This window comes from Microcaecilia unicolor, chromosome 9 (genome assembly GCF_901765095.1).
Source record: "Microcaecilia unicolor chromosome 9, aMicUni1.1, whole genome shotgun sequence".
Lineage (NCBI taxonomy): Eukaryota > Metazoa > Chordata > Amphibia > Gymnophiona > Siphonopidae > Microcaecilia > Microcaecilia unicolor.
In genome coordinates, this window is record NC_044039.1 from 130,602,752 (window position 1) to 130,626,661 (window position 23,910).

The window sequence follows — 23,910 nt, forward strand, 5'->3', positions numbered from 1 at the left end:
AAAAAGGTAAAAATTACCTGCTTCTCGCTCCGAGCTGTAACGACCTGGTGTCCCAGTGAGTAGCTGCAATAAACGTTTAAATAAACGTCGAAATAAACGCCTTTAAGGACGCCCAAAATTTTTTTTTTTTTTAACGGAGCCAGCGGGAGGGGGGAGAAAAGGAGGGACCTGACGCCACCAGGTTTGCACTTGCTCAAGAAGAGCCCTCAACCCCAGGTACTCAACAAAACCTAAAAATTAGGCTTGGAGACCTAGCCAGAGCTGCTCCTGTGTGTGACCACCACCTGCTGAGATAGAGAACATACTGAGGAGTTTCCGGCAGCACATGACCACATATAGGGAGGCAAAAGGATTGTCTCTATCTCCACCTGCTGGTAGATGGACACAACCCACCAGTCTATGGATTGATCAGCATGATGATATGGAAACACTACTTAAAGCAAGCTTCAGTGACTCATATAGAACTTTGTGCCTACTTAGAAGGTGGGAGGGTTGGAGGTGGGGGGTCATCTATTTGTGTATGCTGCACCTCGGGAGGGTCACAAGAACTAGGACCCTGCGAAGCAAATGTGTTATTCACAATAGGGAAGGACAGTCCAATTTTGTACGGTTGTCTGCTAACTTGGGGGAGGGGGGATGAGAAATGTTTCAGTACTTGGATAGGGGGATGGGTGTGGGGTAGGGAGAGAGAAAATGTTAAAACTTTGATGGTGTATTTATTATCTTCCCATTACACAGGTTGTTTTGTTTTTCACTGGTTGTATACTGAGATTGCTGATTGTTGAAATATTAAGCGGAAAGTTCTTGGAAACAGTCTCCAACGTCCTGCAAGAATGGAGTTCCCATCCAAGGGTTCTGTCAAGGTCATTACCGAAAAGACGACCACAAGAGAATCCCCTTGCTGACTGGGAGAGATGTCCTCCAATTAACCTGCCATGGCAAGCCTTCAAAAAATTCTTCATCCAGACCCATGTTCCCTGGAAAGGATGGAAGCAAGAACAGGCTTTGATCTGGGTCTAAATCTTTGCAATACCACTTAGGCCTCTTGGAGCTGCGAGCCAAGGTCCCTGCGACTTTTTAACTTGGTCCCTCTGTGGTCAGGGTGGTGGCCCCCAAATTGTGGTGCAGCCCCCCCCCCCCCCCGCACCAGGGACCCCTTTCATGGACTCCCCCCTTTACATTGCCACCTGAATCAGATAGGCAGAGTCACCATCAACCTCAATAAAATCTCCATCCAAGCTGTGCTGCATTTTGGTGGATCAGAATCAAGATGTCTGCTGCCACAACAGCTGCAGCTGACATGATCGGGTTGGGAAGGGACTCAGTAGTACCAAGATCCCTCCCTCCAGAAGCTTCCCGATTCCCATCAGGATCAAAATCTCTGCCCTTTTGTAGACAGCAAATAGGAGTTGGCAGCACTGCTCAGCTGCTGGCTCCTGTAGGCCCTGCATAATCACCCACTGGGCATTCTGACTGCTATAGGCATCACACACTGCACTCCTCTTTCAGATTCAGACCCCAATTCTCATCTTGCAAGGGGATTTTGAGCCTGCCTGCTACCTCTGTTCTGGCCACAGGTCTGTTGCTCCCTACTGTCCTCTTTCCTTTTTTTAATTTCCCTAAAAGCCAAAGGAATACATCTAGACAGTCAATCTTGAAAAAAAAAAACAAGAATAGCACTCATTTCCCTGCACAAAAACTACTATGAGCAGTGAAGAGCCTATCAAGACAGCTCTAGTAGAACCTGTCTCTGTTCAGTACCCAACCCATGTGAGTCTCACGTGAACTGTTAAAAAAAAAAGAAAAGAAAAAAAAAAAGACACTCTTCAAGCCATCACTGTCTCATCATCTAATTAGCTTTAAGACCTGGCAGTCCTCTCCAAATCAAAACTGGAACCATGTTAGCATGCGACACCATAAGCCTACCCCCATCTCTCCTTTCCAAACAATCAATTGGGTTATTGCAGTGACCACCCTGAACTGGTCATGTACCCTGGCTCATTTACGTAAATAACAAAGGGTCCCCAACTCTGGGCTGCACACTACTGCTTTAACAGCATCTACAGCTGACTTTGTGAATGAGTCCTGAACTCTCCATCTGCTTGCCCTAACTGAAACTTGGCTTTACCCTGAAGACTCTGCTTCAGTCGCAGCCCTATGCCATGGAGGTTATCTTTTCTCCCATACTCCTCGCCTGGTTGGCCGTGGAGGTGGTGTCAGGCTACTACTTTCACCCTCTTGTAGATTTCAACCTCTTCTTCTACCTCAGTCTCACTGTTTTTCTTCCTGCGAAGTCCACTCCATCCATCCATTTGCTCCTCTGCCTCTCTGAGTAGCAGTCATTTAATCGACCACCTGATAAGTCCCTTTCTTCCTTTCTCACTGACTTTGATGCTTGGCTTTCCTTCTTTCTTGAACCTTCATCTCCTTTCCTCATTCTTGGGGATTTTAACATTCATGCTAATGATCCCTGACTCTTATGCTTTGCAGTTTCTTGCTTTAACATCCTCTTTCAATCTTCAACTGTGCTCCACTGCCCCCACTCACCAGAACGGCCACTGTCTTGATCTTATCCTCTCCTCTAACTGCTCACTCTCTAGTTTCTGTGCCTCAACTCTTCCCCTCTCTGACCATCATCTAATAACTTTCACACTTAAACACCCTCCTCCCCAGTCCCGTCCAATCTTAACCAATACATTTAGGAATCTTCAGGCTATTAACCCTTCTACTCTGTCCTCCAATGTTTCTAATCTCTTCTCTACTATTATGTTATCCAAGTCTGTCAATGAGGCTGTCTCCTCCTATACTACTATTCTCTCCTCGGCTCTGGATACTCTTGCTCCTCCCATTCCCCGTTCTGTAAAACGTACCAAACCCCAGCCTTGGCTGACCTCTAGAATCCGCTACCTACGTTCCTGTGCCTGCTCTGCAGAACGCCTTTGGCTGAAATCCCATGCACATGCTGACTTCACACAATTCAAATTCTTGCTGACCTCCTTCCAGTCTGCTCTTTTACTTGCCAAACAGGACTATTACATCCAGTTGACAAATTCTCTTGGTTCAAACCTTCGACGTTTCTATGCCACACTGAACTGTCTCCTCAAAGTGCCTTCACCTCCAACCCCACCTTCACTTTCCCCAAAGACTACGGCTGAGTTCTTTAATGATAAGGTTCACAAGATTAAACTTGAATTCTCAACCAGGTCACCTCCACCTCTCCTTCCCTTAGTCCATTCTCTCAACCCTCCAACACCTGCCTCCTTTTCTGAATTTACTGAAGAGGAAACTACACATCTTATTTCCTCCTCAAAACTAACTACCTGTTCCTCTGATCCTATTCCCACCCATCTACTTAACACTCTCTCCTACTGTCATCCCTTTTATCTGTCATATCTTCAATCTTTCACTGTCCACTGCGACTGTTCCTGATGCCGTAGTCACACCACTCCTTAAAAAAACCTTCATTGGACCCTACCTGTCCTTCCAACTATCGCCCCATCTCCTCCTCCCTTTCCTATCCAAGATACTTGAATGTGCTGTTCACTGCCATTGCCTTGACTTTCTTTCATCTCAAGCTATTCTTGATCCACTTCAATCTGGCTTTTGCCCCCTTCATTCAACTGAAACAGCACTTGCTAAAGTCTCCAATGATCTGTTCCTGGCCAGATCCAAAGGTCTCTATTCTATCCTCATCCTTCTCGATCTGCTGCTTTTGACACTGTTGATCACAGCCTACTTATTCCTTGATACTCTGTTCTCACTTAGATTTCAGGGCTCTGTTCTTTCCTGGTTTTCTTCTTATCTCTCCCAGCATACCTTTAGTGTATACTCTAGTGGATCCTCCTATCCCACTGTCAGTTGGTGTACCTCAGGGATCTGTCCTGGGACCCCTTCTTTTCTCCATCTATACTTCTACCCTTGGCACTCTGATCTCATCCCATGGTTTTCAGTATCATCTTTACGCTGATGACTCCCAGATCTACCTCTCCACACCAGAAATCTCAGCCGAAATCCAGGCCAAAGTATCAGCCTGCCTGTCTTGACATTGCTGCCTGGATGTCTCAGCGCCATCTGAAACTAAACATGACCAAGACTAAGCTTCTTATCTTTTCCCCTAAATCAACTTCTCCTCCTCCCCCATTCTCTATTTCTGTGGATAACAATCTCATCCTTCCTGTCTCATCAGCTCGTAACCTTGGGGTCATCTTTGACTCCCCCCTCTCCTCCTCTGCACATATTCAGCAGACTGCTAAAACCTGTTGTTTCTCTCTCTATAATATCACCAAAATTCACCCTTTCCTTCCTGAGCACACTACCAGAACCCTCATCCACACTCTTATCACCTCCCGCTTAGTCTATTGCAACTTGCTTCTCACAGGTCTCCCACTTAGCCATCTCTCTCCTCTTCAATCTGTTCAAAATTCTGCTGCACGACTAATATTCCACCAGTGTTGTTATGCTCATATTAGCCCTCTCCTCAAATCGACCTATAAGTGCATTCACTCTGCAGCTCCTCAGTACCTCTCCACTCTCCCTACATTCCTCCCCGGGAACTCAGTTCACTGGGTAAATCTCTCTTATCTGCACCCTTCTCCTCCACTGCTAACTCCAGACTCGGTTCCTTTTATCTTGATGCACCATATGCCTGGAATAGACTTCCTGAGCCGGAACGTCAAGCTCCATCTCTGGCCATTTTCAAATCTAAGCTAAAAGCCCACCTTTTTGATGCTGCTATTAACCCATAACCCTTATTCACTTGTTCAGAACCCTTACTTTAACATCCTCACTTTAATATTCCCTTATATTTTGTTTGTCCTGTTTGTCTGTCCTAATTAGATTGTAAGCTCTGTCGAGCAGGGACTGCCTCTTCATGTTCAAGTGTACAGCGCTGCATACGTCTAGTAGTGCTTTAGAAATGATAAGTAGTAAGTAGTAGTAGTATGTCTACGCTCACCTAAGTAGCATAGTCTAAACTATGTTTTGTTTGTTTAATCCAGGCATCCTGGAGGGTTGCAACCCAGTCAGGTTTTCAGGATTTCACCAATGAATATGCATGAGATCTCATGCATATTGAGGAAATCCTAAAAATCTGACTGGATTGCAGCCCTCAAGAACCAGATTGATCTATAGCAATAAGGATTTCTTAAGGTAAAATTATGTCTTACCTGATAATTTTCTTTCCTTTAACACAGCAGATGAATCCAGGAACTAGTGGGTTAAGTCCGCCTACCAGCAGGTGGAGATAGAGATAAACTAAAGGCAGTGATGCCAGACGGCCAGCTCCTTCCTCAGTTAGTATGTCATTCGTAAGCATTTGCCAAGGCCAAAAACATGAAACCAATAACAACCAGAAACCATCCTCACTATGAAAAACAGAGAACCAACTAAGAACTTCAAAATAACTGCAACTTGATCTAAAAATCAGAACCCTTTCTGTGTTCACATTATCTGTCTGAACTCTGCAAAAGAGAACCCGGAAGGAAAAAATAGCCACACTGCGTGGAAAATGAAAAAACCGTTGGCTGAACTAGAGAGGGATCCTGGATTCAGCTGCTGCGTTAAAGGAAAGAAAATTATCAGGCAAGACATAATTTTACCTTCCTTGTCACTTGCAGCAGATGAATCCAGGAACTACTGGGATGTACCAAAGCATTCCATAATTAGGGTGGGAAGCTGATGTGCCCCGCGCCAACACTCCCACCCCAAAACTTGCACCCTTCAGAGCAGACACGTCTAGCCTGTAATGCATCGCAAACGTATGACGGGACGCCCAAGTAGCTGCCTGACAAATCTCTTCCAGAGATAAGGCCGATGCCTCCGCCCAAGAAGCCGCCTGTGCCCGAGTAGAATGCGCCTTTATGGCCACTGGAGACGCCCGCCCTTGTAGCAGATACGCCGCTCCAATGGCTTCCCTAATCCAGCGAGCAATGGAAGCCTTAGAAGCCGCCTCACCTCTTTTCGATCCCAAGAGCACAAAGAGACGATCTGAGCGTTGAAACTCGTTAGAGATCTGCAAGTACCCAAACAAGGCTCTCCGCACGTCCAGGAAACGTAGTGAGGCAAACTCCCCCGGATAATCCTCTCTTCAAAAAGACGGAAAATAAACCGCCTGATTGACATGAAAAGCAGAAACCACTTTAGGTAGAAATGACGGCACTGTCCGGATCGACACCCCTGCTTCAGAAAACTGCAAAAAAAGGATCTCTGGAAGACAAAGCCTGAATTTCAGAAATTCTCCTAGCCGAAGCAATGGCCACCAAAAACACTGTCTTAAGTGTTAGATCCTTCTCAGAAACCTTATTCAACGGCTCAAACGGTGGGTCCGGGAGGGTTCGCAGTACCACATTCAACTGCCATGCCGGGCCCAGCTGCCGCAGAGGAGGTCGAAGCTGAATAGCCCCGCGTAGGAAATGGACCACATCAGAGAGCTGCTAAAGAGGAATCGTCCAGTTTGCCCCTAAAACAAGCTAGTGCGGCCACCTGCACTCAAAGGGAATTATATGCCAATCCCTTTTGAAGACCATCCCGAAGGAACTCCAGAATAACCGGAATGTCTGCCCGAAAAGGCTATTCAGCAATGAAAGCACACCACGCCAAGAAAGCTTTCCACACTCGCGCATACGCTGCTGAGGTTGACTGCTTCCATGCACCCCAAAAGAGTGGCAAGGACTGGTCCTGAAAATCCTCTCTTCCTCAGCTGCAGCCTCTCAATAGCCAGGCTGTAAGACCAAAGCGGGAGGGATTTTCCATCTGAACTGGCCCTTGATGAAGCAGATCGGGAATCACCGGAAGTCGCAAGGGTGGCTGTGAGAGTGAAGAACTCTCCCTATGAGAGGCCACAGAGAAAAAACATACAGTAGCTGTTGCTCCGGCCATGGCCGGAGAAGAGCGTCCAATCCTGCAGATCCTGGCTGTTTGCGGCTGAAGAACTGGGGAACTTTGGCACTGCAAGCCAAGGCCATGAGTTCCAATACTGGTCTTCCCCAGTGTTGACCGACCAGCCGAAAAGCAGTCCGACAGCGTCCATTCCGCTGCGTCCAAAAGACTCTGGCTGAGAAAATCCAATTGAACATTGTCTTGACCCGCAATGTGCGCTGCCAACAGACTCTGAACATGCGCTTCCTTCCATATTAGAAGACGAGAGCTTCCACTGCCAAGGGAAGACTGCGAGTGCTCCCCTGCCGACTGATGTAGGCCACCATCGTGGTGTTGTCTGAGAATACACGAACCGCCTGCCCCTGCAGAAGGTCCTGAAAACTCCGCAGCGCATTCACGACTGCTCGCAACTCCAGACGATTTATTGGCCAAGTCACTTCGAGAGGGGTCCACGATCCCTGGGCTACACGATGAAGACAATGGGCTCCCCAGCCCACAACGCTGGCATCCATCACGCCTACCACCCAATTGGGAGACGCCAGAGAAACACCCTTCTGCAAATTGGATGACAGGAGCCACCATGCGAGACTGTCCCTGGCCTGGTTCGCCCAAGGAAGGCGTCGTTGATAATCCAGCGACGTCGGCGACCATCTGCTCAAAAGGAAATTCCGAAGAGGCCGCATGTGAGGCCTTGCCCATGGAATGACCTCCAAGGTCGCCGTCATGGAACCGAGGAGCTGAACATAGTCCCACACACGGGGAGCGTGACGACTCAATAAGGTCCGTACCTGGGAAAGCAATTTGATCCTTCGCCCCTCGGGAAGAAACACCTTCCCCCGCTTCGTATCAAATTGCACTCCAAGATACTCCAGACTGAGTAGGAACCAGATGACTCGTCCATATTGACCACCCGACCTAAGGATTGCAACACCCCAAACACTCGGTCGGTGACCACTCGACTCTCCTCTGCTGTCGTCGCCCGAATCAGCCAGTCGTCGAGATATGGATGCACTTGAATCCCCTCCTTCTGCAGAAACGCCGCCACCACCACCATGACCCTGGAAAAAAGTGCGTAAGGCAGTGGCCATTCTGAAAGGAAGGGCCTGAAAACTGGAAGTGTTGACCCAGCATCGCAAATCTGAGAAATCTTTGATGGGGCTGCCAAATGGGAATGTGTAGGTAAGCTTTCCTCAAATCGAGAGCCGTCAAAAACTCGTCTGGTTGAACAGCAGCAATAACTGCCCTTAATGTCTCCAAGCGAAAGTGACGAACCCGCAAAAACTGGTTTAGTTTTCTGGGATTGAGAATAGGCCGAAAAGCCCCTCCCTTCTTTGGAACCACAAAGAAGATGGAGTACTGACCTGTGCGCCTTTCGAGAGGAGGAACAGGCACGACAGCCCCTATCCTTAGCAGGTCTCGCAAACACTGCAGAACTGATGTCCTCTTGGCCCACGATACACAGCGGGACTTCAGAAAAAAGTCTGTGATGGGAGAGAAGAATTCCAGCCTGTAACCTTCTCGCACCACATCAAGGACCCACTGGTCCAAAGTAATTCTGGCCCACTCTGGAACAAACAGAGAAAGCTGACCACCGATCTGCTCTCCTCCCGAGTGGACCTGCGCCCCATCATTGGGAGGCCTGAGAAGGAGCCCCCTGACGAGAGAGGGGTCCAGCCGGACGCTTCTCATTGCGAAAGGAAGAACGCTGCCCAAAACGAGGACACTGAAAGGCTGTGTTGGACCGCCCCGGGTGATACCGTCGCGTCTCTCTGAAACGTGGCATCAAGGCTCCCTGCCTGGAAGTAGACGTGGGACTATCCTCCGGAAGATGCTGAGATTTGGAATCCCCTGTTTCTAGGTCTTCCCCCCAAAAGCAACTTACCTCAGAAAGGCAATTTAATGAGCCGTTGCTTAGAGGCCATATCTGCAGCCCAATGATGGAGCCACAGAAGACACCACGAGGAAACGGTCAAGGCCATGAGTTTGGCCGAAGCATGGACCAAATTCATACAAGGCATCCGCCAAGTACGCCAGCCCAATATCCATCAGCGACATCTGAGGAGTTCCAGGCATATCAGACTCCAAAATCGAATCCATGACAGAATGCAGCCGACAGACAAGCTCTAGTCGCATAAGAACTACAAACAGAAGCTTGAAGTGTCAAAGTGGCCACCTCAAAGAGGCCTCTAGCCGTCTGTCTTGCATATCCTTAAGTGCCACACCACCTTCCACTGGAAGAGTAGTCTTCTTAGTGATCGCCATCACCAGGGCATCCACCCTAGGTAGAGCAAACTGCTCTAAACGGTCCACTGAAACCGGATACAGCCTGGTCATAGCCCTGGCTAATTTCAGCCCCCCATCAGGATCCGCCCACTGGGCCGAAACAACTCTTCAATAGCTTCATGTGCCAGAAAGGCCTTAGAAGGTTGTCTGGTACTAGCCATCTTGGGGTTGACCGCCTGAGAAGCCGCAACCTCAGGGTCCTCTATATTCAGGGCTTCCAGCGCCTGAGAGATAAAGGAGGACAACTCCTCCTTATGGAAAATTCTCACGGCAGAAGAGTCCTCCGGTTGGTCAGCGAGGACATCGTCCTCCACCCCCATCTGCTCCGAGAGAGCCACCATGAAGGAAGCTGCAGGTGACCGTATGCAGGACCCCTCCTCAGACCCCAAAGAAAGCCTAGGCTTTTTAAGGGAGGAGAAATCCTCTGGGGAAAAACCCAAAATCTCTTGGTTACCCCCAGACCGACCCCCCTGCTGTGTGGGGGGGGGGGGGGGGTGGGGGAGCAAGGCCCTTTTCAACAAAAACGCCTGGTGGAGTAGCAAAATAAACTCTGGCGAAAACCCCTCCCTCGCAACGGAGGTTGCAGCCATGGCACCTGCACCACTGCCCACAGTGCCAGACACCACCCCCCCTCGACTCCCCTACCAGCGGAGAAGCTTTGCCCAAAACCGCTACCGGAGCCGGCTCTGCGACCTATCGCAAAATGGTGCGAGAATTGCCAGGCTCCAGGCGGAAAAGCATGCTCTCATGTCCCCCTCCCCCCGCCGAGTCCTGCCAAATCAGTGCACCCCGTGCTGCAAAGGCCCGCCGCCATTTCCCACATCGGGAACAGTGTTTTATCGCCTCCGCTACCATCACCCGCCCCTGAACAGGAACCCAGCAGGACTTACCCCAGACCAGGAAAGCACGGGAACTGACAGCTGAGCCGAAGAAAAAAAAAAACTCTCCGACTCCACTTCAAAGCAGGCTTAGACAAACAGGCAACAGAAAACAGGACTTGGACAGCAGTGACATAAACCTGCTCTCAGCAAAAACACACTTCCCTGTGCTTCTCTGTTTCTCCTATAAGCAAATTCTATGAGTTTGTTTGTTTTTTAGCGAGGAGGCAGAAACAGGGAAGGATAGGAACAGCAAAAGCCTGTTCAGAGGGAATTTGAGGTGCAGAAGGGACCCAGCAACTGCGTATGCTGCCAAAGGGTACACCACCAGTCCGCCACCCCCGGCTCAAACTGGCCACCGGCCCAGGAGCACCCTCAGAGACCTTGGGCCCAGGAGCTGGAGAAAAAGCCGTCCACCACCTGCTGAAATAGAGACATACTAACTGAGGAAGGAGCTGGCCGTCTGGCATCACTGCCTTTAGTTTGTTTATCTCTATCTCCACCTGCTGGTAGGCGGACTTAACGCACTAGTTCCTTGATTCATCTGCTGCAAGCGACAAGGAATGAAGCCATCACATTGACTGCTTCCCTCCCAATGTATGTTAGTGTGTTAGAAATATTCTTCATATAAAAGATATTACTATAAAAACAAAAGGTTATATATTAGGCACAGTGAAAATCAAGTTTCTGAAGTAGAATAGCATACTCTGCTCCTTTAATTGCTCTACTAATCATTTTTGACCCTTGCTCCATACCCATTTAAGTTTTACCACCATGAAAAACTGAAACCCCTTTAAAATCTTAAGATCATCATACAAACGCTATCAAGCAAATTTTTAAAAACTGTCAAAAACGGGGGGTAGAGGAGGGGTATGGGGGAAGGTGGGGGGAGGATAAGTACATCCTGTTGGGAGTAATAAAAATGCTGTAATATAAAATTCAAAAATGCTGCATGTTAGTTAGCAAATGGTTGTATAGTTAGATCGAGGTTTGATGAATGTTATATGCAGTGCCCTGTATGACAATGCTTATGTTGCTGCAATATCAATAAAAACCGTTTAAACATAAAAACTGTCAAAATCTTACCACAAATCCAAAACCATTTTTCAGATTGATCTCTTTTATACGTCCATAACCTTTGAAAAATTTTTCCACATCTCTTTCTCGAGCATGAGGACTCAGGCGTCCAATGAAAACCCGACAGCCACTCATTTCTTCTTAGAAGATGGAACTGTTGAGTAGAATATTCAGCATTAATATAGCAAATATTCAGTACTTTCGTAACATTCATATTTAAACCAGAGTATTAAAATTCATGACTGATCAAAAACTCTCACTTGGTGATGGCCTTGACCAAAACAGCAGTCTCCCTCTGACAGCAGAAGCCACTGTGACCTGGGGCTGCTCCCTACCAGACTGAGTAAAATTACTCAAATTATCTCTATATCTCAAAGACGTAAAAAAAAAAAGTGGATCCAAAAAAAAGAAAGAAAATGGATTAACAACTAGCATCAAGTGACTCAAGAAAAATGCCAGTTTCCTAACATACTGATGTGGAGCAACAATATCAGAGGTGTATTAAAATGTATAATATGAAGTTGTGCGGCCTCACATAGTTGAAAGGATTCGTTCTGTAGAAAGCTTTGTTTTTGATATTCAAACATTTAAGACGGTAACTAATTTGTTTTTAAATCCAAGCACTCAGAAATGTGATATAAACTATTAATCCAAGCTTATCAAACTATGTCTTTAGTATTAAAGTCTTCAAAACTAATCAACATGAAATATTTCAGGCAAGAACAAGAGATGAAGAAACACTTATCTTTCTTCCTGCAGAATCAGTTGCAAAGCTATAGCTCAACGCAAGCAAATAATATTTTCATACTAATAATACAGGCCTGTTTTTGACACAAATGAAACGGGCACTAGCAAGGTTTTTCTCGGAGTGTGTATGTTTGAGAGTGGCTGTGTGTTGAGACAGAGTGAATGTGCGAGTGTGTGTGACAAAGAGAGAGTGAGACTGCTGGGTGTGTCTCCTCTCTCCCCTGCCCCCCTCCAGCCACCCAGCGAATCTCCTCTGTACCCTGCCCCCCTCCAGCCACCCAGCGATTTTCCTCTCTCCCCTGCCCCCCTCCAGCCACCCAGCGATGCTCTTTTCTCCCCTGCCCCCCTCCATCCACCCAGCTATTCTCCTCTCTCCCCTGCCCCCCAGGCACCCTGCGATTCTCCTCTCTCCCCTGCCCCCCCCAGGCACCCTGCGATTCTCCTCTCTCCCTTGCCCCCCCCCCCCAGCCACCTATCGAGTCTCCTCGCTCCCCTGTTTACCTCCATCGAAGCGGCCGCGTCTTTGACAGCCCTGCCCGTTTGTAGCTTTCCCTTCGACTTTGCTCCCTCTGAGTCCCGCCTTCTGAAATCATTTCCTCTTTCCGCGAGGGCAGGACTGAGGGAACGAACTGGAAGGGAGGGCTATAGACGTCGAGGTTGCGCTTTGTGCTGCTATCCTGTGGTTGGTCAGTTCTGTTTCTTATGAACCCGGAAGTTCGTGACGTCAGTACAGGAGATGGCTACAGCAGGAGCACGAACCCTTCAAAGCTTCACTGCCACAGAGTCAGTTTCAGAACATTGGAGGTGCTTTTTATTATATAGGATAACACTCCTGTGCAAATGACATTCAAAGTGGCCTAAAAATCAACCCTTATTTCTTGGTTTTGTTTAGGGAAAAATGCCATACTAGATCATGTCAGAAGATAAAAATTATGCAAAAATTGTCTATTTCATAATGGAATTAAGGTCTGACCTGATTGCTTGATAGTAAACAGAATCTCTTTCAGATATTAACTTGAATTCTTTTTGGTTAAGCAGGTTGGTAAAGTGAATTAAAACAATTACACCTTTGTTTTTCAGACTTGCAAGCTGCTGCCGAGTCCCATAGCACCAGAAATACAAACCATCAATGCTTTTCCAACCTGAGTGAACAGGGGCATCTGCTGTCACCTGAATTGCTTAACTTCTATGTAGCATGACAGTTTACCCTGTCAAACAGGTACAACTCTTGTTTTATATTCTGTTCTTCAAAGTGGCTGAGACCGTGAATGTTATGAGACAAAATATAATCATGTTGGATGCTTAAATGCAAGAGTTTTAAATCAGCTTCTTTAAACAACAAACCAGCTCAGTATTGACAATCCATTTGGATTTTTTTTTATTTTAATTGTGTTTCAGGGTCCCTCTTGTTGGATTTCATAGCTAAGCCCTGTAACTAAAGTTCATGTACCATAAAGAGATGCCCATTTTAAATTACACTAAAATTAAACTCAAATACACCAAGCTGCAAAGCAGTACACCACTGAATATAAACAGCAACTAAAAACTATTACATCTATATGTTCTGGGGCACTGCCTGGTTCGATTTTTCATACTTGTTTAGAGGTTTCTTGAAAATTAAATATTAAGCACGTTACGTGTTGACAGTATAAATTATTTTTAGCAACAGATTCACTGTTTCCCCAAAGACTGTCATATGCTCAAGTGGTACGTCACTTCATTGTGCTTATCTATTTTTCATTTAATAAAACAATGGCTATTACAATATACAATTATTTTATTTTTTACTTTTATTTTTGTTACATTTGTACCCCGCGCTTTCCCACTCATGGCAGGCTCAATGCGGCAGGCAATGGAGCGTTAAGTGACTTGCCCAGAGTCACAAGGAGCTGCCTGTGCCGGGAATCAAACTCAGTTCCTCAGCTCCCCAGGACCAAAGTTCACCACCCTAACCACTAGGCCACTCCTCCACATCATAGTAACATAGTAGATGACGGCAGAAAGGTAAAATTATGTATCATACCTGATAATTTTCTTTCCATTAATCATAGCTGATCAATCCACAGACTGGTGGGTTGTGTCCATCTACCAGCATGTGGAGATAGAGAGCAATCCTTTTGCCTCCCTATATGTGGTCATGTGCTGCCGGAAACTCCTCAGTATGTCGATATCCAAGCTCCATCCGCAGGACTCAGCACTTAGAGAATTACACCCACAAAGGGACACTCTGCCCAGCTCACCACCGCCGAAATGGGGGAGGGGAATTAACCCAGCTCATCCCCACACAAGTGGGGGAGGGGAATCCGTCCAGCTCATCCCCGCGGAGCAGGGGAGGGACACCACACCCGCTGATGCGGGAGGATCTGGCTTATCCTGCAACCGCAACAGGAGCTGACTGACCCTAACACCGCCGAAGCGGGAGGGGTACAAAGCTGCCCTACAGCCGCACGAAGCGGGAGGGAGCGCCGGCAGAATTTAAGTCTCAATCCAGCCCCGTAAAACGGAGGGGAGAGGAATGCAGCAGCTCACTGTAACACAAACTTGTCTCAACTCTTGAAGAATCCAATTGAAAAAACTTGAACATGAAGTCCTCCTGAACAGGAACTGAAGACTAAACTTGAACCTGAAATGCAACCAGAATATAAATAGTACAGATATCTGGGAGGGGCTATGGATTGATCAGCTATGATTAATGGAAAGAAAATTATCAGGTATGATACATAATTTTACCTTCCATATCATCATGCTGATCAATCCATAGACTGGTGGGATGTACCGAAGCAGTACTCACCCAGGGCGGGACATTGAAATCCCTGACCGCAACACTGAAGCTCCAAACCGGGCCTCCGCCCGAGCAGCCACAGTCAAACAGTAATGCCTGGAGAAGGTATGGGCCGATGCCCAAGTTGTCGCCTTGCAAATCTCTTCCAAGGAGACGGACCCGGCCTCTGCCATCGAGGCCGCCTGAGCTCTCGTGGAGTGAGCCTTCAGCTGGATAGGCTGCACCTTCCCCGCGGCCACAAGCCGCTGCAATGGCTTCCTTGACCCATCTTGCCACTGTAGGCTTAGCAGCCTGCAGACCCTTACGAGGACCTGCAAACAGGACAAACAGATGATCCGACTTCCGGAAATCATTGGTCACTTCCAAGTATCTGATGATGACTCGTCTCACATCCAGATATTTGAGAGCAGAGTATTCCTCTGGGTAGTCCTCCCTACGAAAGGAAGGGAGACAGAGCTGCTGATTCACATGGAAGCGAGAAACAATCTTGGGCAGGAAGGAAGGCACTGTGCGAATAGTCACTCCTGCCTCAGTGAACTGCAGAAAAGGCTCTCGACATGATAGTGACTGGAGCTCGGAAACTCTTCTGGCTGAAGTGATAGCCACCATAAAGACTGCTTTCAACGTCAGGTCTTTCAGAGATGCCCTCGACAAGGGTTCAAAAGGCGGCTTCAGCAAGGCTCTTAGCACCAGGTTGAGATTCCACGCAGGCACCACTGAGTGCAGAGGAGGGCGCAGGTGAATAACTCTCTTGAGAAAGCGCACCACATCTGGCTGCGAAGCCAGGGAAGCACCCTTCAGGCGGCCCCTGAAGCAAGCCAGAGCCGCTACCTGGACTTTAAGGGAACTGAGGGACAGGCCTTTCTCCAGACCTTCTTGCAGGAACGCCAGCACTGAAGAAACTGGAGCAGTGAAGGGAGAAAGTGAGCCTGCTTCACACCACACTGCAAAGGTACGCCAAACCCTGGCGTAAGCAGTAGAAGTAGAGCGCTTCCTCGCTCTCAGCATAGTGGCGATGACCTTGTCTGAGAAGCCCTTCTTCCTCAGACGCTGCCGCTCAATAGCCAGGCCGTAAGACCAAAGGGGGAGGGATCCTCCATCACCACGGGACCCTGATGCAACAGGCCCTGCTCCACTGGCAGCCGCAGAGGGTCGTCCACTGAGAGCCTGATCAAGTCCGCATACCAGGGACGTCTGGGCCAGTCCGGACCCACCAGGATTATTCGGCCCGGATGCTTTGCCACCCGGTCTAGTACCCTGCCCAACATGGGCCAGGGCGGGAACACATACAGAAGCTCCTGTGTCGGCCACTGTTGGAGAAGAGCATCTACTCCCAGAGATCGAGGGTCCCGTCCTCTGATGAAAAAGCGCGGCACTTGGCAATTGGCCGATGACGCCATCAGATCTAGGCTCGGCTGGCCCCAGCGCTTCGTGATGTCCAAGAACGCCTGAGCCGATAACTGCCACTCTCCGGGATCCAAGGTATGGCGACTGCGAAAGTCCACCTTGACATTCATGACTCCGGCAATGTGGGCCGCTGACAGCTGTTCCAGGTTCGCTTCCGCCCACTGGCATAGATTCATGGCTTCCTTGGCTAGAGGGGCGCTCTTGGTACCTCCCTGGCGGTTGACATAGGCCACAGCCGTGGCATTGTCCGACAGGACCCGTACTGGCTTCAACGCCAGTACCGGGAGGAACTCCAAAAGCGCCAACCGAATGGCTCTGAGTTCCAGGAGGTTGATAGACCACTTTGCCTCTGCAGGAGACCAGAGCCCCTGCGCTGTCTTTCCCAAGCAGTGGGCTCCCCAGCCCGTCAAAGAGGCGTCCTTCGTGACGACAATCCACTCCGGGGTCACAAGAGGCATCCCTGCAGACAACTTGTCTGTCTTCAGCCACCAGCTCAGCGCCTTGCGCACTGCTGGGTCCAAGGGAAGGCGCACAGCGTAATCCTCCGACACCGGAGTCCAGCGCTGCAGCAGAGAGTGTTGTAGTGGTCTCATATGAGCCCTGGCCCAGGGCACTACTTCCATCGTGGCCGTCATAGAGCCCAACAGCTGCACATAGTCCCAAGCCCGAAGCGGAGAGGCTACTAGGAACTGGTCCACCTGAGCCTGAAGTTTGACAATCCGATTGTCCGGCAGGAACACTCTGCCCACTTGGGTGTCGAATCGAACTCCCAGATACTCCAGGGACTGAGTCGGGCGCAGCTGGCTTTTCTCCCAGTTGATGATCCACCCCAGGGAGCACAAAAGAGCAATCACCCGGTACACAGCTTTGCCGCACTCCGCATAAGAGGGGGCTCGGATCAACCAGTCGTCCAGATAAGGATGGACTTGTACTCCTTCCTTTCGCAGGAAGGCCGCGATGACCACCATTACTTTGGAGAAGGTCCGCGGAGCAGTAGCCAACCCGAAAGGGAGGGCTCTGAACTGGAAGTGTCGGCCCAGGACTGCAAAACGCAGAAAGCGTTGATGAGGAGGCCAGATGGGAATATGCAAGTACGCTTCCTTGATGTCCAAGCATGCCAGGAACTCCCCTGCCTTCACTGCCGCTATAACAGAGCGGAGAGTCTCCATGCGAAAGTGCCGAACTTTCAAGGCCCGATTGACCCCTTTGAGGTCGAGGATAGGCCGTACAGAACCTCCTTTCTTTGGTACCACAAAGTAAATGGAGTAACGTCCCTTGTCAAGCTGATTTTCTGGCACCGGAACGACCGCACCCAGGCGGATCAGATTGTCCAAGGTCTGCTGCACTGCCACAGCTTTAACCGGAGACTTGCAGGGAGAGAGTACAAACCCGTCTCTTAAGGGTCGGCAGAACTCTAGCTTGTAGCCATCTCTGATGACTTCCAGCACCCAAGCGTCTGAAGTTACCCAGGTCCACTCGCCCAGAAACGAGGACAGGCGTCCTCCAATCTGCACTGGGCCATGGACCAGGACCCCGTCATTGGGTACGAGACCCTGGGGGAGGACCGGAGGGCGCACCTCCGGGACAGCGGTCTCTGCGAAAGGAATGCTGCTTGGGGGAGAAGTTCCTCTTGAAGGAAGAGGGGGCAGAAGAGCCCGACTTGCCCGGGCGGTACCGACGGGCTTCCTGAAACCGTCCTCTGGAGATACCAGGGCGAGCACTGGCCCGAGCCCTGACCTCTGGTAATCTCTTGCCCTTAGACGTGCCGAGATCGGTCACAATTTTGTCCAGCTCGACCCCAAAGAGCAGCTTGCCTTTAAAAGGCAACTTAGCCAGGCGGGACTTAGAGGCGTGGTCCGCAGACCAATGTTTCATCAAAAGCCACCGCCGCGCAGAGACTGTCTGAGCCATACCTTTAGCCGAGGCTCTCAAGACATCATACAGTAAGTCTGCCAAATAAGCCAAGCCCAATTCCAGGGCCTGCCAATCAGCCCTCAAGGAAGGATCCGAGGGGGAAGCCCGCTGCACAATCGTCAGGCACGCCCTGGCCACATAGGAGCCGCAAACTGAGGCCTGCAAACTTAAGGCAGCCGCCTCAAAGGATGACCTTAAGGCCGCCTCCAATCTTCTGTCTTGGGCGTCCTTTAGGGCCGTGCCACCTTCCACCGGCAACGCCGTTTTCTTAGTCACCGCAGTGATTAAAGAATCCACGGTAGGCCAAAGAAAGGCCTCCCGTTCACTTTCAGGCAAAGAATAGAGGCGGGACATAGCCCTAGCCACTTTGAGGCTCGCTTCCGGGACATCCCATTGAGCCGAAATTAAGGTGTGCATGGCATCATGCACGTGGAAGGTTCTATGCGGGCGCTTCGTCCCCAGCATAATGGCGGAGCCAACAGGGGCTGAGGGACAGACGTCCTCTGGAGAGGACATCTTCAAAATGCTCATGGCCTGCACTAACAGGTTGGGCAAATCCTCTGAGCGAAAGATCCGCGCTGCAGAGGGGTCATCCGCTCCATCCGAGCGGGAATCCGTCTCCTCCAAGGAATCCCCAAAGGACCGTTGGGAGAACTCAGATACGCTGCCCTCATCTACATCAGAGGAAACAGAGTCCTCTAAGGCCTGGGAATCCACCCGAGGGCGTTTACTTCCGGGGGCCTCAACCCCTTTATCGGACAAGGGAGAAGGGGCAGCGTTTTGCATAAGGAAGGCCTGATGCAGCAGCAAAATAAACTCGGGGGAGAAACCCCCCAGACTGTGCACTTCAGCAGCCTGGGCCACAGCCCTAGACGCACCCTCAACCGGCGCTCGCAAGAGCGGGGGAGAAACATGCTGCGTATCCAAGATGGCGTCCGGCGCGACACTCCACGAAGGAGCCGTGCGGGAAGAACGGCGCTTAACTTTAGCCGCTTTTTTGCCGTCGCCCAAATCAAGGGCGGCCATGGCATTAACGTCTCCCAGCTCAAGGGCGGCCCAAGAAGAAGCCGTCCGAGCAGAGTGGCCAGCCAAGATGGCGGAGGCGAGCAGCGGGGGATTGGCGTTTATGGCGGGAAAAACCGCCGCACTGGAGGAAGACCCGGGACACAGACCGGCCTCCGAACTGACACCCAACAAGGGCGAATCAGACTTTAAGACCCCCGCATCCCTGCTAGAAGCGCATACGCGGTCCGGGGAGCGATTCTTCGCGCCCTCGCCCTCCGACGCCATAGGCCACGTGGAGATCGATCGGGGAACCCCCTGCCCGCTATAAAAAGGTAAAAATTACCTGCTTCTCGCTCCGAGCTGTAACGACCTGGTGTCCCAGTGAGTAGCTGCAATAAACGTTTAAATAAACGCCTTTAAGGACGTCCAAAATTTTTTTTTTTTTTTTAACGGAGCCAGCGGGAGGGGGGAGAAAAAGAGGAACCTGGTGCCACCAGGTTTGCACTTGCTCAAGAAGAGCCCTCAACCCCAGGTACTCAACAAAACCTAAAAATTAGGCTTGGAGACCTAGCCAGAGCTGCTGCTGTGTGTGACCACCACCTGCTGAGATAGAGAACATACTGGAGAGTTTCCGGCAGCACATGACCACATATAGGGAGGCAAAAGGATTGCTCTCTATCTCCACCTGCTGGTAGATGGACACAACCCACCAGTCTATGGATTGATCAGCATGATGATATGGAAAAGAATTGCACAGTCCATCCAGTCTGCCCAACAAGATAAATTCATATGTGCTACTTTTTGTGTATACCTTACCTTGATTTGTACCTGTCCTTTTCAGGGCACAGACCATATATACGTTTGCCCAGCACTATCCCCGCCTCCCACCACCAGTTCTGGCACAGACCGTATAAGTCTGCCCAGCACCATCCCCGCCTCCCACCACTGGCTCTGCCACCCAATCTCGGCTAAGCTCCTTAGGATCCATTCCTTCTGAACATGATTCCTTGTCCTTTTCTGTTCAAGTTACTAGAGATGCACAGCTCAGGAACACAAAAAGGATACCCTATTGTTCTAACAAAAAAAAATTATGCTAATTCATTAAATGGAACGTTTATACAACATCTTCAGCTTATGTAGCTGGGGGTAAAAGGTCTTTTAGGAGAAAAAAAACATCCACCAGATTGCAAATAATCTTACACCACTGTTTTCTCAAACTAATCTCATCTATGAGTGAAAGCAATCCTTTTAGTACGGACTAAAGAAACACTTATTGTACCATCTGGCAGCAAAGGATGCACCACACTCAATGGAAAGCACTATAGCAAAACAGATTATTCAGCAAATGTAAGTCAGCCTGGGTAACCTGCAGCAACAGTAATTTTTTTTTTAATTTAGGAACTAGCCTAAATTACTTGGAGTGAGAATAAGGAAAACTTTAAAATAAAAAGGAACAAACTACTCTCCTCAAACCTCTCTACCCCAATAAATTCATCTTCTTTCACAACCTCGTGTCTGCTTCCCCCAGCCCATTCCCAGTCACCACTACCAGCCTCAATGGCTGCTGTCCCTTCTGGCATCAGCAATCACTGTAGTTACAGCCATTGGCCACCTTTGCTCTTCCCAGACCCAGCTCTTGCTTAGGTGCTTAGATGAACTGCTGCCTTGGGCATATTTTCCTACCCCTTTTCATAACAAATAGGTAAAAAAAAAATCCTACAATGCAAAAAAATAAATCTGATCTCTCATTTTGCTAATTTCTTGCAACAGTTTGCACAAGTCCCATTTCGAAGCAAGAGACAATGCAATTGTTACTCCTCTTATTTGTTCTAAATATTTTAAGAACTCAATTATTGGTTTATGTGGAGTCCATATAGGATTCCATCATCAAGACTCTCCTGTAAGGAATATCAATGTGTTCTAAATGAATTAAAAGGCATATACATTACGCTTTCTAGACTCTAAAAACTCAGCCATCTTAATTCTCATAAACCAATAGAAAAACACAGTTTTCACAAGCTTTACATCTCCTTTGGAGAAACTAAAACTACATTTTGCTCACGAATGACAAAATTCCTTTTCTATAGTTGATTTTGGAGAACAGGGCTGCTATTTAACTAGTTTAATCTTTGCAGGATGCTTTATTGGGGGTGGGATGGGCAATTGTGTTCCTGTTTTCTGTATTTATGGATTATTGTTTTTTGAACCCACCCTAAGACAAATTACTAGATATATAAAATATAAACCTCAAATATCCAAATGTAGCTCATTTCAGAGATCGCATTATTGATAGTTTTAGATGTTTAAAAGTCTGTTGAGCTCACATCTGCAAAAGGAGACTGATTTGCTTTCTACACTAACTATGCTAAAACATACATTTTACAAATCCTATTCACAAATATCACTTTTTTTTTTTTTTTACTTCAGACTACCTTCCACCATTCATTTACAAAGATTTAATGTGAGAGAAATGGCCAGGAAGGCAGTGCAGTAGTGTACAACACTTGCCATCTGATGAGCCTACTGTGTTTTTTTTCTTTAAAAAATTTTGATCCGTATCACATAAAACATGGTACTATTTGAAAAGGAAAAGAAGAAGTGCAGCATATAAATTTATGTCGGTCCAAACAATAAAGGTATCAACTACAACTAACCGTTGTTGTTGTGTACCTTATTAAGTTAGAAAATTACATAAATCCATTCATAGACAACTTTTGAAAATTCAGGGTGCTAAACCAATCAGAAATACCTCTCCCTAGATACAGTCGAGGAGTATGCGCAATATTGTTGGTGCTGGTGCTCAAGCATCCACAGCACCAGCTCCTATGAATCCATGAGGATTGGGTTGTTTTTTTTTTTTTTTTTTTTGCAGTACTCTACAATTATCCCACGTGTAAACGTTTTCACAAACTATGGTAACGTACTAAGCTACACTTATGTATTTATTGCATTTGTATCCCACACTTTCCCACCTCTTTGCAGGCTCAATGTGGCTTACAATACATCATGGATAGTGGAAGTAAATACTTATACTATTTATGGAAAATAAACTACTCCAAGCGTTAACTTTTCACCACAGACTACCAAAAGGAAAACAAACACTTAAACTGAGAGTTTACAGAGGAGATGCCCTACTAACAACTAAGAACAACGGCGACTGATAGCACTTTATAAACCAACCCAATTTACTGAGGCATAGGTTTTCCAAGATAAAAATCAAAACACTGACGTTTCCGAAGTACGGATAAATATCATTGTTTTCTCAAAACAAAACCACGAGTACAGTACCTTCCGAGCTCCAGAGAACTCTTTCCAGGAGCAAAACCGGCGGCGTCCGCTAAACGAACAGCCCCGCCTTCCACCACGAATTTCCCGGTTCCAATCGGAAGCAGAGAAACGCCAAAGTGAAAACAAAATATTAAGCACCTCCTCCTCCACCTTATTTTAATGAACCAATAACGGGCAGTAATTCGTCTCCCGTCAATTTGATGAGACTCCACACAGTTTACAGGTCCCTTCCTCGCCACCGAGTCTCCCTTTCACGACGCCGAAATACAAACTCGGCCGGAAACCCCAGGCCGCTGAACTCCCACGCGCACACGTCTCCTCGATCAAACTCCGTGCACCAACAGTCATCAAATAAAAGCACGAAGGCTCCTAGCTTGCCGAAAACACCATTTTAAACGTTATTACTGAAGTACAGAAGGACCTCCGGCCCTCCTCAAGTTAATTGCAGAGTCACAACCGTCGTTTAGGTCAGAGGGTGTTGCGCTTAGATTGAAAAACCCACTTCCCTCAGCAGCTACGATGCGTGCAGCCTCGACTTCACTAACTTACCCGTCGTAACGCAGAAACTATTACTACTGGTTTCCAACCACCACCGTTACCTGCTGCACCGCAAAACACCTCAGCGTCGACTCGGAGGAAAGAAGGGGGCGGTCGGTCGCAAAGGCTGCTCGTTAGTCCCGCCTCTGCAGGATGTGACGTCTTCGGAAGGGAAACAACGACAACAACAACAAATGAACCCGCCCACGACCTGGTGTTGCCTAGTGACGATGGAAATACGATCTCTCTCCTGGATTTTTGCATAATTTCGTTTTATGTTGTTTTCTGGTGACTGACTGCTCCTGTTAGTTACAAAAAAAAAAAAAAAATTTGCGATTGAAGGATTATTTCATTCACAAACAGTTTGCTATGAAGAAGGCGGCCTTGCAGAGTTGATTGCATTCCAGTTCTTCTGCCTGGAAGTAACTGAGGATTACTGTTTTTGGGGTTTTTTTGTTTTTTTTTACCTAGACAAACAGCACTGGGACAATCATAGTAAATGCCCTAGCCTAGTGAATCCTAACATTTTTACAATGATGAAACGCCTAAAATATATATTTTTTCATAACCAAAGAACCTTTAATTTATGTAAAAAATAAACATTTCATATAAACAGATTCCATTTTCAATTTGTTGAGGTTATCAATAGAAATCAAACAAAATAAAACATGGAAAAGAAAATAAGATGATATCTTTTTTATTGGACATAATACCAGTGGCGTAGCCAGGGGGGGTGCCAGGGAGCGGACGCTCCCCCAAACAGAGTTCTGCTAGCTCCAGTGCCTATTTGTTTCTCAATGTGTTGCATTGAAAATGTGTGCCAGTGCCGGTGGAAGTCCACTCTAGCACCACTCTCGCTCCCCCCGCGCCGTCAACCTGGCTCTGCTTCTGCTTAATACATTTCTTGATTAGCTTTCGAAGGTTGCCCTTCTTCGTCAGATCGGAAATAAGCAAATGTGGTAGCAGATAGTATATATAAGCCTTGCTTTTTTTGTGCCGGTACGCAACGGTACGGCGTACCGGCACCTTTTTCTCCTCCTCCTCCCCTCCCCTCCCATTACTTCCAGCGATTCTCCGCCTCTCTCATGCCCTCCCATCGACGTGCAGCGATTTTTC

General features: G+C 48.1%; 1 protein-coding gene across 3 annotated transcripts in view; it reads right to left on the reverse strand.

The window, feature by feature from the left end:
• The window catches only part of LOC115477768 (serine/arginine-rich splicing factor 5-like), a 110,114-nt gene extending 87,179 nt beyond the window's left edge, over nt 1–22,935 (reverse strand). The window contains exons 1-2 of one of the 3 annotated variants that reach the window (XM_030214842.1): nt 22,857–22,935; nt 11,124–11,268 (exon numbers count right to left, since the gene is read on the reverse strand). In XM_030214842.1, the coding sequence (XP_030070702.1) occupies nt 11,124–11,249 (126 nt within the window). In that variant the 5' untranslated portion in view covers nt 11,250–11,268; nt 22,857–22,935. Of the gene's footprint in view, nt 1–11,123; nt 11,269–22,806 lie in introns of all 3 variants that reach the window. The other 2 variants (XM_030214841.1, XM_030214844.1) reach the window with 2 other exon arrangements.
• Between the last annotated feature and the right edge of the window lie 975 nt (nt 22,936–23,910).